This window comes from Pseudopodoces humilis, chromosome 11 (assembly GCF_049639895.1).
Source record: "Pseudopodoces humilis isolate 2021_Gansu_Grassland_sample_001 chromosome 11, ASM4963989v1, whole genome shotgun sequence".
Classification (NCBI taxonomy): Eukaryota; Metazoa; Chordata; class Aves; order Passeriformes; family Paridae; genus Pseudopodoces; species Pseudopodoces humilis.
Window position 1 is genome coordinate 1,383,970 of NC_142210.1, and position 16,261 is coordinate 1,400,230.

Below are 16,261 nucleotides of genomic sequence, written 5' to 3' on the forward strand. Positions count from 1 at the left end.
TGAGAACCCATGGACAAGCTGGATAAAATACAGGCAGTCTTTGAGGTGATTTGGCACAAGTAGCTTTAGGAGTTAAAACATTCTTGGATCATTTTTTCTCCAAAGGGAATACTATTTGTGGAGCCAAGCCCCGCTTCACATGCAAGTAACTGGGAACATATTTAATGCCGATAAAAACAGACATTTTATTGAGTCCCCTATACTCACAAGAGATCATTAACAAGCGTTAACAGAAGCTGTTAGTCTTTACAATATGACAGCTGGCAGGGCTGATGTAAGAGCTCCAAAGCCATCACTCTGTCTCCAGTTATCTCCTCTGAGTGACATATTTAGCTCTGTTTTGCAGCTGGGGATGAAAGTTTGGGCAGTACCTCCCCCTCCTCAAACACGATGTGTGCATGTGGGGGCACACCCATACCCACAAAGAGATGAAAGCCAGAGGCTGCCTCTCCTGTTCTGCTGCTCCAGCTTGGCTCCTGGAAGGAGGAGTTTGATTCTCTGAGAAACCATGCCCATAACCCACTCATCCCCTAATGCACCTGTAGCACTGTCACACCACAGATTTGGGAGTTAGATTTGATTTGGGAGTTAGAACTCTAACAGCCCCCCATTATTCTTACCCCAAAACACAAGTCTGAATGTTTTTTATTTGTTCCTAATGAGTATCAGATAAATTGGGGTGTTTAGAGAAAGCATGGCCCAGCAAAAGAAAACGTATTTTATAGAAATACTTGTGTGTGGATTGAACTGGTGGAGTGCATGCTGCAGACCCATGGTAAGGGAGCTAGATGCCCTCATCTCCCACGGTTGAGAACAAACATTTGGATGGATAAGGACTCACTTCATGACTGCAGGTGTGAAAGCAGATCCCATTTCTCCCACCTTTCCAAAAAACCCCGACATTCCCTCACAAGACAGCCTTTCCTCAGTGCTGAGTGAGCTACCAGCTTCCATCACATCCTCTGCATCTTCAGCCTGCTGAGGGAGGATCCCTTGCTCAGGGCATGCCCAAGTCCCAGTGCTAAGGAGGACGTGGGAAAATGGCACAGAGCAGCCCCAGCTGCCCATGGTAGAAGGCAGAAATACAGCTCTGGAAACCCCTGGGACCACTTAGCTACTGATCCTGATGTCTGATGAGACATAATTGCCATAGAGCATTCAAATATACCAATTTGCTTTAAATCCACTGCAAAAACCCCTCTGAAACAGCCTTAAAAGTCTGCAGACCAGAAAACCCTAAAAACTAAATCCACCAGGCAGTAAAAGAAGTCACAACTCTGACTCTGTACTCTGAACACTCACATTTAAGCAAAGTTACGCAAGCACCTGGGACCAAAATCAGGATGCAGTGAAGATTTATGTCCACAGGGGAACATTATTTCTTGTCCTTGACAGCACTGAGCTTTATACCATATTCTGCAAATAAATCATATCTGCTGCTTCTGGAGCACAGTTGTCAGCCTTGGCTGCAGGAATATGTGGGACACAAAAGCAAGCATCAGGCCCTCCAGAAGGGGAAAAAAAAACCCCAACTCAGTGGGTTCTGGCAGGTGTTTGTTAACTGGTTTCTGTTTGCTTTAGCAATATACTCACATTAAGAATCAAAAGTGGTAATAAATCTCTTCTTCCAGATTACACAAGAATGTTCTGTATTGCTTCCATATCATCAGTAGTTCTGTTTTCAGTCTGGAAATCCGTTGTGACTACAGATTTTGCAATCTATTCTGTACTCTTTTAAAGAAAAGGAATGGCAATATTTTGTGGCACTATTTAAAAAGGTTTCTGTCTTGTGAAATTTGCCCTCGTATAGTACACAAGAGATTTCTGTTAATTAGAATGAAGATAAATGAAGTGAAAAAGGCTATGAAGGATATTATTCCTGTTTAACAAAATCAGTTGTTGAGATTTCATCTGCATTAACATTTTATGAGTTTGGGGGTTTGATTTGGTTTTGCTGTTTGGTTTTGATTTTTTCCTTTAAAAAACCCCAACAGCTCATAAATCTCTCCTGTATAAAATTGACAGGTCTGGGAGAAGCACTGGGTCAAAGAGCTTAGCACCAGAATAATGTTTTAGAGACTCAGTAAGATGGAGAGAGTACTGCTCCAGTGTCTGTTGCCCTGGGTACATGGCAGATGCATTGTTTGTGCCACTTTGAACATTCTTCTGGATTAATGCCTTTGTTAAATCAGAAACATGTATGTTGGAACCAATTAGCTTAACTGCATCTCGTCAACAACCACGGGGTAGCTCAAACATCTGTAAGACACGATGACATTGTCACTTTAAAACACAAGGCAGCAGTGGTTACGTGTCGTGGATAAAATCCTGGCCTGCTGAAGCCAATGAGTTGTGCCTTTCCTCAGGAACAAGACTTCACATACCAAATTCCAAACTTATCAGGCATAGAGCTGTATGAGATAAGCAAAAATTGGGAGTGTTGCTGTTATTTTCTGAGCACTTGGAGCTTTGCTTTCACAAGATGGGCACGGTGCTGTTCATGGAGGGCTGCAACAGCTGTGTTGAACTGCAATTGCATTTCCTGCAAAGCATGGAGCCACATGGGCCCTTCCCACAGCAGGACACAACAAACCCTCAGGACACCTCAGATATTACCAAGCAAAGCGGTCTAAGCTTCCTCACCCAGGCCAATTACTTAGTGGGGAAAACTAGACAGCTTATCATCACCATGGTCACTCCAGAGCCAGGCAGGCAGGTTTTTATATGCCTAATCCCTCGTGTTCTCCACTTCAGGCTGCATGTAACACATTTAATGAAGCTTGAAGCTGAATCTGTCCTATGCATAACATTCACAGAGAACTGGAAGGACAGAATCACAATGTGTTTGCAGTACAGATTTTTCTCTTACTGCATTTTCACCCAATGAGACCCTGGATGCAATAAAATACAAGGATGGGGTCTCTATCTGGAGTGAACACAAAGCAAAGTCTACCAAATACAATCTAAATACAAAAATCTCTTTTCCTGAGCATCCAGAAAGCATTTGAAAGAATGTCAAGCAGATGCCCCAAGAAAATTACTTCCCCTGCCTCTTTTCTCATCCCAAACCCTTATTATTACTTTTTGATTGATTTTTCTTGGCTCTTACACACTCTCATGCTGATCTTCTTATGTGGGCTCTATACAACCTTCCCAGCTTTCTTTTATCCCTCTCGTGTTCTTGCCAATAAATTATTCCAGTTTTATGAAAGGTTTCTTTTTTATTTCATAATAATTTTCTCTTGATCCAAAAAATGAACTAAAACTCAGTGGCTGGGTGTTTTGTTCTTCAGTGCAACACTTGGTCTGCCAACTGCCTTAAAAATGTATTTCAGCCTTCTCTGTTTATTTGAAAGCTGTTTCTTCCAAGAAGGCTAAGAATAATGTGGTTACCATAGTTTCCATATCCACAACCAATAAAAGGCAACTTGGAATACAATAAAACAAAGCTGAGACTACTCACAAAATGTGACTGAATGAGTGAACATTGAAATCTTCACCCTACATCACTCCTAGCATGGGAAGTACTCAGGACTAATCAATAGCCACCTTTTGGTCCAGCAGAGAAGATAAGGAAAAGCCTGTCCAGCTCCCAGATTTGAGATATTTCAATTCCAACACTTAAAGGTGTCTGTGGTTGTGGAATTCCCATCTCACAGATTTAGTGTTTCACTCCAGAGATTTTGTACTTTCCTGTAATCTCTTGTTCCAGGAATTGATTGTGTAGGCAGTGCTTTGCTAAGGCTCACTGGAAGCAAGTGATGGATTAATTACCCCTAGGAACCAGTTGACAAAGTAAATAATGAACTGTTTGTTCTTTGGTTTTGTTGGCTCCTGAACAGGCAAGATTCTAGGGAACAAGCCAAAAATAATCTTTTATCTTTCAAGTCAACTGGCCAACAAAACCCCACATACTTCATAGATTATACAAATTACACCTGCTTTGGACACATCCATTTGCTTTCCTAATTACAAGTGATGGAATTTTGCTCTAATAAAATGAACTTTTAGGAAATGAAAGAAAAGCAATTATTCTTGATAATAATGAATAAAGAAATGCAAGATGGTGAGGCCTGCTGGCCTGATTTTTTCCCTGATTTTAAAGACTTCTGAAGAGGGAGAGGGGATTCTGTTTGATGTAAGCACCTGACTGAGAGGAAAGCAGAATCCTCTTCCCACAGACTCAGTGCATGCTTTGGGATTGACTCCTGTGGTGCCTGGGACTCTCAAACACACCAGGTAAACGTGGAAGAACACAACTCCAGATTTTCTGGTGTTCTGCCCATGTTTTCTTGCCAATGACAACAGCTCAAGACTGCTGAGTTTAAATTAAATAGCTCTGGCCATGGTTTGATAACCCCTGGATGTAAGCAACAGGGGAAGAAAATAAAGCAAACCCTTCCTTAGCCCAGGCACCTGGGGCTGTAGGTGGGGATTCTGAGCAGTGGGGGCAGAACTGGTGGAAGAGCATTTGCTGTTATTGCTTTTGAAGAAAAGCTGTTATCCTCACTGTGCAGCTTTCTAGAGTTTTTTCAGACCCCAGAAGCCACTGGATGTATCAAACACACACACTGAGAGCCACACAGTTTCAGTTATAGTTTAGCACAAGAAAATGTAATACTTCTTTTATCCCTGCCTTCTCATCTTGGCAAAGTCATGTATACACAGCAGAGTAGAAGAAAGAGAAAAAGAAGGTGTAGGAGTTTAAGAGCTCACTCATATTGATGCCTTAAGTTTTAGTTTTCATATTTTTCCCCAGGTGTGTTGTTCTGGGCTTCATATTAAGTGTTAGTGAGCTCTCTTCACAGAGGTGGGCAGACAAAACAATTCCTTTCCTAGCTTCATACCAAGGACAATCATTATAAGTTTCAAGCCCAAAATCATAAAAAATGGTGGACTGAAGAGCGAAAACAAGAAGGATGGGACTTCATAACCTGAAACTGTAATTGGACAATTAATCCTGATATGCAGATGAACCAAAACTTATGAAAATGTGAGACCTCATGACCAGTTGTCCATTTTGTGACCATTTTTAATAAACAGCTATAAACAGTGACTAAAAAGACAGGTCTTTCACATCCCTAGAGTGAACATACTGAGGAACTGGAAGAAACGGTGAAGACCAAACCTGTATTAAACCTTGCACCCTTCTTACCTATGAATAAAGAAACAGGTAGACCAGGGATTTTTTCAACATTTCCATTATGCCTTCAGTACAACACACTCCAAGTCTGAACCTGTTCATTAATGTTTTTAACAAGTTCATTAATTTTTTTCAACAAGTTCATGAATGTTTTTAAACTTCTCAACCAAAAGCAGCCAAGAGGAGAGTCACCTGCTCAGGCTGTGCAGTGCCTCAGGGACAGCACCCTGGTGGAAGGCCTGGGCCATGCTGTAAATGGTGTAAATGTCATTTAAAGCCACATCCACTGTGGCATTAGCAGCCTGGCTGTGGTTAGGCAGCAGCACCAGCACGGTTCCTGGTGCTGTGTGTGAGATGGGGAGCAGCACGTACCTCGTTGATGGCCAGCTGCTCGCCGCCGCCACCGGGGTGGCCGTAGCGGTGGTTAGAGCTGCGGAAATCCTCGTACAGATCCTCCTCGCTCCCCACATCGTCTGTCAGGGCTGTCTTGTCCAGAGCTCCATCAGTGATCACTGCAACAGCAAAATGCACAAACTGAGCGCAGGAGCCTCAGCAGCAGTGCACCAGGACAGGAGCTCGCTGTGGCAATGGGCACCGGAACACAGCATAAAGGGAAAAAAGGAAACTAAAAAGGAAATTTGGGGTCATAATTCCATCCTCATGTATGCCTGCTTTTCTGAGAATTTTTCTCCACTCATGTTTTACCCCTAGAAATGACTGTGTCTTTTTCTAGACTAGAAAATACAATCTTAAAAAATTTGACAACTGCTGCATGTTGCAAAGGTCAAGCAAGAATAGGAAAATAAGGTCTGAAAAAAGGCACAGGGCAATGATGGCACAAATGTGATTTTATTAGGACCTTCCTGTGCTGACAGGAAACTGGACTAGGAGACAAGCAGCTCATGGCTGCCGCTTCATACCTTGAGGATTATGATTTACCAAATGCTGCCAGGACAAAGGAAGTCTCAGCCTATAGGAAATACATTCACCTTCCCCTTTGTCCACACACTTATTTGAGAATCCTTTTTGATGCCTAAAAGCGTGTTTGCTCCAGAATTATCCATTATTACCACAGGAAGGCCATTCTGCTCAGCACAGCCCCAAACAAGCTACAGATAACGGAGGGTTCACAGTCTGCAGCTGCAACAAACACTGAAGCCTCAACCCTGAGATAAATAAAGATGTGGCATTTATATTCCTTGCACAGAAAAAAGTGTCATTTCATCTGTTTCATGGGCAGGATCTTCTTCCTAAAGTCTCCTTGAGGTATTAGCAAATAACCTTCAGTGGCATGTAGTGTCATTCATCCCATCCCTGTACTGGTTACTGAACATGAACTTGCTGTTCTCAAATCTGTGAAAAATGACAGTGATTAAAGAAAACACCTGCTGACATGTTCATCTGGATTAGTAACTGCTAGGGCAACAGTTCCAGTGACAAAGCAATGGGCTTTACAAAGATTTCTGTGCATGAAACAAGTACCTACACAGACACGATGCAAAGAGCAGCTGATATAAATCATAATTTTAGTTCAATGGACATGACATGGTTACAGGAGTAGAACTGAATAAAAACACAGACATTACTAGCAGCACTCCTGGCAACAGTCTTAGCTGTGCAAGTTACATGATGTTACCCTCCAAATTTTTGCAGAACAGGTGAAAAAAATCTTTTGAGCTTGACCTTGTAGAGCTTTAATAAGGAAATTTGGTCTTGAACCTTCATTTCCCTTCATACTTCAAGTGCATCTTGTGAACCTAATCGTGCCATTGGGTCAAAAAAAGCACCCCATGATTCATTAGCTTATTATTACCTGAAACCAAAAAGCTGCACCATGTTAGCACTGAATAAAGTGCTGACAGAGGTCACAGCCAGACCTGCAGAGTTTGTCCTCATCAACACTTTCAGTACATGGGATGGGCTGTTAAGGCTGCACCACCTGATCACTTCTAGCAGCAGTGAGGTGTAAATTCAGTGTAGCAGCTATCAGTTCAGTGCAGTGACCTGACATCAAAATGACGACTATGAGCTATTTTTATAATAAATACTCGCTTGCTTATGCTTTGAATTCAATAAATAGGCACAACAAAGCAAAGATTGTCTGAAGCTGGAACTCCACTTGGTATTGATGGCAATTCAGGACACAGAGGTGCATATGAGCTTATGATTAAAGCAAAATTCTCTGTGCAAGTATGGAACTACCCAACCATTCAACTTCAAGTGACATTTCAAAAAAAAATCATCAAGCATTCCCCTAGCTTTGCTCTGACACCTCACATCGTTCATTATACAGAAATTCTGCACTGAATATGTGCCAGTACTATAGATTGCATATAAAGCAATTCTGGGGTTACGACCTAGTCCATTAATATAAAACTCAAAACCAGCTGGAATACCACTGATATGATAATTTCATGCAGTTACCACGGTTGGAACTTTTAAAACTAAATTTAAGGGCCTTAGAGTATCACTTTACTCATACACTGTCTGGAAAACCTTTGTTTGATAGTAATGAACAACTTCCAGTGTGTTAGCACAGAAACAAATTAGAAATGTTTTTCAAGAACAAATAAAAATAAGTCATTTATAAGAAGCAAGTCAGCAGTCAATTCAAAACTCTTCTGCAGCCCTCTGATCTCATTCTTTTCCCTTATTATACACATGGCTTCTCTGCTTTTCCCTTACGCATCTTCTGTTATTTTCACTGCTAAAAGTAACCTTCAGCTTGAAAAATGCTCATTGGCATCTTTAAAGCGTTTGGGTTTGCCCCCACATTTTCCTATTTGTTCTCTGATCTGTGCTTAGATGAAAAAGCAAAAGCTCCAGGGAGGTATTTATCTGTGTTACTTAAAATGCTCTATACTTCTGCTAAGTGCCTTGAAAGCTGTGCTTGCTTTTACTAGAGATCAGTTTTTCCTCTCTGATCTTACCAAGCTCATCAATTCTCTGCTGTCTCAAGACCTGCTACTGCATTTGGGATTAGTTTTCCTGGCAAAAAAAAAAAGTCCTTATAGACATATTGCACCAAAACTACACTTCATAAGCATGAGAAAGTTCTCAATCCTTGAGGAAGAATGGCCCAAGATAGCTATTACACGTTTTCCCAAACTAATGCTGCAGGAAAGAATTAAATGAATGAAAAATAAGAATTTGCTCTGAAGCAGGTTAGATGAAAGACATGACCACAAATAAATAAAACAGTAGTCTGGGATGGTGACCCAATGCACTAGAAAACCATCAAGGAAGCAGAAGAATGAAGGCTTTTAGCGTAGGAACTGACTTAACGTGTAAAGCATAAACTAGGTCAAGTAGAAAAGAAGCAAGCACTATACAAAAATCTTAAAAGACAAGTTAGCAGAGATTGCTGAAACAGCCCATCAGCCTCCCCAACAGCACAGCACTGCTGGACAGGCCACTATCACTATTAGCACAGTGCCTAATTCAGATGCTTCATTCCTGCCACCTCCCAGTGCCCATCTCTGGCTAACACTGAAATTCAGTGGCACAGTCATGCCTGGCCTCTCTGAAGTTCTGACCTGACCTGTCCCTCCTTGGCAGCCAGGCCACACCAAGGAACAACGTTCTGTCAAAAACTAAAGTGAAGCCACAATTAACTCAAGCAGATTTTTTTCATATTTTATACCTCTGTCCTGATAAATTTTACTAAATATGGCAACAAATCCCATACACAGGAACAGAGGGAGTCACCAACATTTAGTACTACAGCCAATATGTGCAAGAACTAAAACTCTGCAGCTTTCACACTGCTGTTAGTCCTAGCCCAAGCTTAGGATTTATGTCATTACAATACAAAAGCAGATGGATAATTCTAGCAAGAGAAGCTCACAAAAGAATGCCACACAAATTCTTTTTTTAATGCATCCATACAGATAAAGTGTGAAAAACCTGACGCCACGAAGAATTATCTTGATGATGTGAAGCTTCAAAACTCATACAAAATATATCAGTGGAACCAGAGAGTGGCACAGGTGTCTGTGTCCAAGTCCTGAGCAGGCAGCACTCAGGCTGCATTCACGGGCAAAAGGGGAGGGTTCTGTGCAAATCAAGTGAAGTTTGTCAAGATGGACCAGGGGAAGGGTTCACCCTGTCACACCTCCCTACAGAGTTTGGAATGCAGCTACAAACAGGCAGTGGTGGGAAGGATCCTGGCTGGGCTCTGCTTGTGCCCCTACCTTGCTGAAAGGTGATGCCAAGCAACTCTTAAGTGGTACTAGCACACAGTTCCAGAGGTCTCCATGTCACCAGAAAGCCTCTGGAGAGTTACCAGCTCTGTGGCTTCACAGAGAAGAGCACTCTGCGCCCAACAAGCCATGGTTGAACAACTCATTGCCACCCTGCCAGTGTAACTGCATCCTGCTTAGAGATAAACTGGGATAACTGGAAAGCAGCTGCCTGCGTGGTGGGATTGGCACAATGAAGCTCAGGTGACACTGGAGAACAAACCAGCAGGGCTGCATTGGGACAGCCTTGATCTTCAGCACCAACAGAGATGGCAGGGAGGGGAAAACAGAGAAAAGGTTTTGTGTTCATCATATTGGTGGGAAGATGAAGTTGGAATTAGATGATCTACTAGAGGTCTCAGAAAACAGGTGTTAGCTGTAGTCCAGAGTTCAGTAAAGACTAATGTCACCTAGTACAGGTCATGCAGTTCCACGCATCTGTGCTCTGCTCCTCTCTCGAAGGAAGGATCTGCCTCATGCATTCCAAGTGTCAGGAATTATTGAACACAAGTTGCTGTTAAACAATCAAACAAGTAAAAAGCTCAAAGAAAAACCCAAACAAAAATAACACCAAAAAAACCCACCATGCAACTACCACCATTAAAAATAAAATAAAATTAAATTAAAGGAATGGAATCCCACCCCCTCACTGGAAAATTATTCTCACAGAATGAATGTCTAGAATAGGTTCCTAGGAGGAGCTGGACACTACAGCCCCAAATTTAGCACAGCCTCTTAACAGAGCTCTCTCAAACTCAGAGGTTTATGTCTCAGCTGGAATAAGCCCCAGCAGCTCCCCAGTGGCAAGGAGCTCCAGACGTGTGTCTGGGTCACCAGGCTGAACAATGACCCAGGACTGAAGGAAAATGGGCTAGAGGCATTTTCCCAAAATGTTGGTTATCTGTTTTCACTTGACTTACAGTCTACAGCTTTTAGGGGTAAGGCTGGGACAGGAATCCATGATGATTACAGACAGCTTGGAAAGCCAAGAGCATCCATAGTTTATTAAAAACACATTATATTGACAAAGGGAACAATTTTTCTGTAGTTCTCTCTTTCAAGTGTGTTTTTTTCCATATCCACCCATTTCATTTGTCTCTGCAGCATTTACATTTAAAATAATTCACCAAAACAACAGTAGGAGGCTGATTTACACTCACAGAGCAAATTAATTCAGAGCTAACAACATCATCCTCTCTGCCTGACTGAGCAGAGATTGCTGTGGTTGTGTGCAGCCCACAGGAAAGCGCAGTGCAGCTGCTGGTGGAAGCACTTCAAGAGATTTAAGATGATAAACAAGTGAGTGGCATGCATGGGTTTGGGAACCACACCCAGACCACACTGCCCAGGTGAGAAGAGCCCCTCTCTACACCCTGCTCTTCACCCATTTGGGACTGTTAAACCCTTGTCTCCTTGGAAATGGTGCCACAGCCTCCATCAGTCCTGTTCTCAATTATGTGCTTCATTTATCAGATGCTTGGTACACGGAGGTCCCTCTGCAGCTGCCACAGTGAAATCCATCAGAGTGATGTCATCCCTCTCCTGCCCCAGCAGTGCAATTCTGCAGCTCTTACTGTGCTGATGGACCCTCCCTCATCATTCTGCTGATGGTTCTGGGCCAGTTGAACAGGAAGAGGGAAGTCAGGCAGGGAATTTGCAACAAGGGAACAATGACCAGTTAGGATGAGCTTCATTAGGAGAAAAAGAACCAAACAAACCAAAACAAACCAGAAAATTACTGGGAACATGGTCCTTCAAAACCAAGCCTAGAGAACTCAGGTCCTTATGATGACATTTCTGAGTAGGTAATGAAACCATGTTAGGCCAATCTTTGAAGGAGAAATCAAAGCTTAGGAAAGAAAGAAAATATTTAAGTAGAGAAAGCAAGCTTCATCCCCTCCATTTTAAAGAAAGATTAAGAAGGGAAAGGATTCAACATAACAAAACTGAATTAACATTTTGGTATAGTGCCACAAACAGAATTTCTTTTGTGAATGAAGCCAGTTCCTAATTAGCTGAGGTAAAGAGCAAATCTGTGCTTGAAAACAAAAAGGACAGCTCTTCACTGGAAAACCAAGCACAGATCCTCTGTGGGTCTGCTGGGCACATCACCCAGGGTACCATTCATCAGCAATAATGCACTGAGCCACCCACTCAGGTTTCAGGAGTTCTTAAATCCCAATTAGAATCTAAATGACTTGCAGGGAGGCTTAAGGGAGTTCTCAACTCTCTTGGGCAGCAGAGATAATTATGGGGAAGAGAGCCATGGATTATGAATGGCTCTGCAGCTCTGACTCCCACGTCACCACTTGCTATGCACTTGCAGCTTGGCCCACTTTGCCCTGGCACCCACAGGGCACGGAGCTGCCCCCAGCTCCCTCCTGGCTTGTTGGGTGATGCCACAACTGGGAGAGGGGGAGTGATTGAAGTAGTTTTGAAGAGTGGACATAGTGGGGAAAATAGATAAGAAATCACATAAATATCTTTTTCTCATCCAAAGCCTGATCTTTTGTTGAAAAGTTCCTCTATTGTACTGCACACAAACTATTAATTCACTGGCCTTGTTCCCATCACAGCTACTGACTTGGAAAAAAGCAGGCACGTCCTCCTCCTCCATGTATTTGTTGTTTATTTGCTCAGGTCTGATTACTCATCCATTGTGACTGTTTGCTCTCTTTTTGCAGATGAACCTCCCTGGAAATGCTATTTACTTTATGTCTGGACATCCCTGAACACAACATGGGCAAATTTGAGTTCAGTCCTTTAAGCTCTATCACAATCTAAGCATGAAGTCAACAGCAGCATGCAAAGCTAGCAGACAAAACCTTTCTAGTATCCAGGAACATTCCTTACCATATCCTTGGTTGGGTGTGCAGGCTGGAATACCTGGAATGTCATTTACTGCCCCAAAAAGGAGTTTTATTCATTGAGTGGCTGCAATTTAAAGGAGTTTGGATGTGTGTGTGTCGAGGTGAAACAATCTGCCATAATTTTTTGAACACTTCCTCTGTGAAAGACTAAAATGATTGCTTTTCTCATTTCTAAAGGTAACAAGCACTGACATTCCAAACTCATGTGGAATTCTCACCTGTCCATTTCACTCTGCTGCTTAGCCCCGTGCCTGCTACATCTTGAGTAAAAATCAACCCCAGACCAAACTGCTCTCCCTTGATGTGAAAACCACCTCCAGCACCAAAGCTGCCCCTTCATCAGAGCGATCCCAAAATCCTGCCAGGCTGCTGGCTGGGGGACAACACATCTGACACTGCCTGGTGGAGCGTAACCACAGTCACTTCAGATCAGCAGCATCCTCAGTGAGCCATCAGCTCACCTGCAAAGCTGAAAATCCCATGTCCCTGTATCCATATCCACCCATTCTTATCCAGAAGTGTAAGAAAAACTGAGGAAATTCAAGCAAATGGGCCAGGAAACCAGAACAATAGTTATTTACACCTACTTCAGCAAACATAGGAGGCAAAAGCAGCATCAAAGAGTGTTAGTACAGCTGACAAGCCTGACAAAAATGGACTGGAAGAGATTTTGTTAATAAGATTCCAGGAATTTTTATCTGTTTATTTTTAGAAGAGCATCAGCTCCAGATTTTTAAATCCTTATAGGCACATCCCACAAGTTGGAAGGTCAGCAATCTGGCAAAAAGAGACACATTGTTTACTTAAAAGATTATTCCCACAGACTCCCCTATACCATCTCAACACTTGCCACTAGTTCAATGTAGGGTTACATGTGGCACCATTTCTAGAATCACCTTTGGGCTTCTCACAGCTTTTGTTTGCACAAATATATCTGAAGGTTGCCTGTGGGAACATGCAAACAAATGAGGCACACACTTATCTTAACTGCTACTGAGTCTTATTGCTCTGCCTTCACTTAATTTGTGCTCATCTGAATCAAATCCCTGCTGCATACTCAAGCATTCCCAAAATCTGTAGTTTTAATCCCTTTTTTCCCTTCCAGAATGCAAATGAAAGACCCTTAAACAATTCTGACAGAACCAATATTTCTAGTCATCACCAGGCCTCAAATAAAGACCTTCAGTAGAAAGTGTGACCCCATTCTCTCAGGAATTGTTGTTCCTCCTGCCTCTGCAGCTGCTTTCCAAAGGCTTAACTGGTGATCTCTTCATGCAAGTGCTGTTATGTCCCAAATCTCACATTGTCCTTGTCTATTTTAATTCTACTGATTTAGCAATGATTTGCTTCACCTCTAAAACAACTTCCTCAGAGAGTGGTAGGAACCCAAGCTACCATGGGCCCTCACAAGAGCCTCCTTTCTTGTACCTGTTACTTTATTAAACAAAGGAAAGAACACAAACCCGCTGTAGAAAATGCTGGTTGACTTACATTTCCAAAGATTCTGCATTTTTATTCTGTCTCTGCATTCAAGCACACCCTCCAAAGACCAAGAGCTTGGAAGCTAAGTTTTTGCTAAAGGTTTTGTTGCCAAAAAGCAAAACATTTTCTTCAGTCATTAAGTCACAGTCTAGAAGCAAGAAAATTCCACTACACATGAAGCCTTAGCTACTGACCTGAAAAAAACACATGGTAAAGAACGGTTAAGATAATTTTTACGAAGAATTGCTACTAGGATATAAAACAATTCATACCACAATAGCCTCTAAAATATTCCATTTGGTCATGCCAACTTTGCATGGAAACAAAACAGACACAGGTCTTTCTTATAATGGCATCATCCACATTGTAACTTGAACAATTAAAAAGGAAGAATTGTTTTCATAATAATTTAAATTAATTTCAAATTTTATTTATTAAATTTATTTATTTATTTTATTTAAATTTATTTTAAATTTAATTTAAATTTAATTTAAAGCCTTGACAACGTGGCCACTTTGGTCAAGGCAAAAGTAACACCAGGGCCTGGAGGAGGCGTGTGAGGCCCAAACTGGGCTGATGAGTGACACAGGCACTGGGCAGGGGCTGTTTGCAGCAGTGTCAGCACAAAGAACCTCTGCTGGCACTTGGGAAAGGCAGGCTGTTTATCCAAGTGTCTGAGGACGGGTTTAAGAGGCTAACTTCGAACACTTCAATTTGAAAAATGTGACCTTTGGTTTTTCCCAGAATTCTGCATAAATGCCATAAATCTAGTCTTTATCTTGGTGAAGCTATCCAGGCTGACAAGTAGCTTATATCTATGACCTTGGACCACAGAAGTAATTAAAAATGAATGCCATGAGAAGACTTTCAATTGCTCTTGTGCATTATCAAGTATAAGTCTCAAGGGGCAGCAAGATTGTTTTGTTGACATTATTTTGCATGACCAGTCTTCATGTAACACACAACACATCTGCTTTTTTTGCTGGGGATACAATATTATCATTAAAAAATACCGTTAAAACTGCTTTACCTATGGGAAATCCCTCTGTCCCAGTTTATATTTTAATCTGAGTTCTAAGAAAATCCCTGAGATCAAGCTACCAAATATTTCTGAGGGGAAAACAGAAAACCAAGGATTAATATTATTTAACTACAACTGCCACAATTGCTAAGGGATCAGGCTTTTTGCAGCATACATTTGAATCACACAATTCACTCTACTACACAAAGGAGTCAAAGTCAGGCTCTGAATTAGTCAGGGGAGCTTTTTGGTGTTATTTAGAACAGATTTGGGAGATCAGCTCTGAGCAAGCTACAGGACAGATGCTGAACATGGTCAAATGTAATTCAGTTTTCATATTGAGTGGAAAAAGACACAAGAGAACTGCCACTGGAAGATGGGTGCAGAATAGCAGGGAACCACATCAGCTCAGACAGACAGACAGAGCTAAGGTGGAAATTTAAACCCACTCAGACATGGCATATTTACACTTTTGTTAGCACAAACTTTGCTGCCAGAGCACAGGGCTGACTGGTTTTAATAATCAATACCTGTGCTGAAGACCAGGTGTACAAACCAAGGAAAGAAGGGTGGATCCTAAGGTGCCCTGGATGAGTCTCCTGCCCTTGGGGTGCCCTTCACACCAGATCCAGCTGCACCCCACACCAGTCAGCCCCCAACACCTCTCCTCCCCAGGGACTCCAGATTCCCCTGCCAGTGATACATGTGAAAGACTCTGCACCAAAATAATTTCAAACTGTACATGGACAGCAATATTCTTATTAAATACATTGAAGAACTCAAGGACAGGCTTTACAGCCTTATGAATTTGTTACTGTTCTTACTGAGCTGCCCACTGTGAAGTATTTGTTCCCTGGGAGCGTGGGGATGCAGATATGATAGATTACTGCAAATCAGATTTAAAGAATTATCCTCAAGGTACTGTACCTACTGATTGATGCATCTCAATAAACTTTCAAATATCATAGGAACAAAAGGAGGCTTTACTTTCAATAAAATTAAGTTTCCTAGGAAACTGGTGTGAGAAAGTGTCTCATTTCAGAGTTCTTCCACAACATTCAGCTCCAGGTCTGATTTGTGGCTGGATGTGTCAGATGCAATCTCACCCTACAGCAAGAAAACTCTTCCAAGGTAAACATTATTTCTCTTGAAATACATTAAGAATTCGATTCAAAGCCATTATTAATAGCCCCTTTAAAACGAAAAAATATTCTGTCAAGGTCATATTGGCCAAGGTGCCTTTCATAGTTAAAGTCATCACTTAGGCTGTTTACTGGGGGCTTCAAGAAGGAAATCAGAGCAGCAGAATTGGTCAGATCAGCATTTCAGCAGATAGCGAGCCTGAGATGCTAAGTGTGCATTCTGAACTGTGAATTCCAAATGCCACACTACCACTTCCAGATCACTGCATGCAACACAGAATATTTTGGAAGCTTTGGAAACTAACTTAGAAGTTGAACCCATCCCCAGCTGCAGATGGCAAAAATGAAGTACAGTCAAAGGC

General features: G+C 42.0%; 1 protein-coding gene across 2 annotated transcripts in view; it reads right to left on the bottom strand.

The window, feature by feature from the left end:
- Window positions 1-16,261, bottom strand: part of ARHGEF4 (Rho guanine nucleotide exchange factor 4) — a 214,277-nt gene that overhangs the window by 43,678 nt on the left and 154,338 nt on the right. For both annotated transcript variants that reach the window (XM_088060802.1, XM_005529614.3), the window contains one exon: window positions 5,516-5,655. In XM_088060802.1, the coding sequence (XP_087916928.1) occupies window positions 5,516-5,655 (140 nt within the window). The remainder of the gene's footprint in view (window positions 1-5,515; window positions 5,656-16,261) is intronic.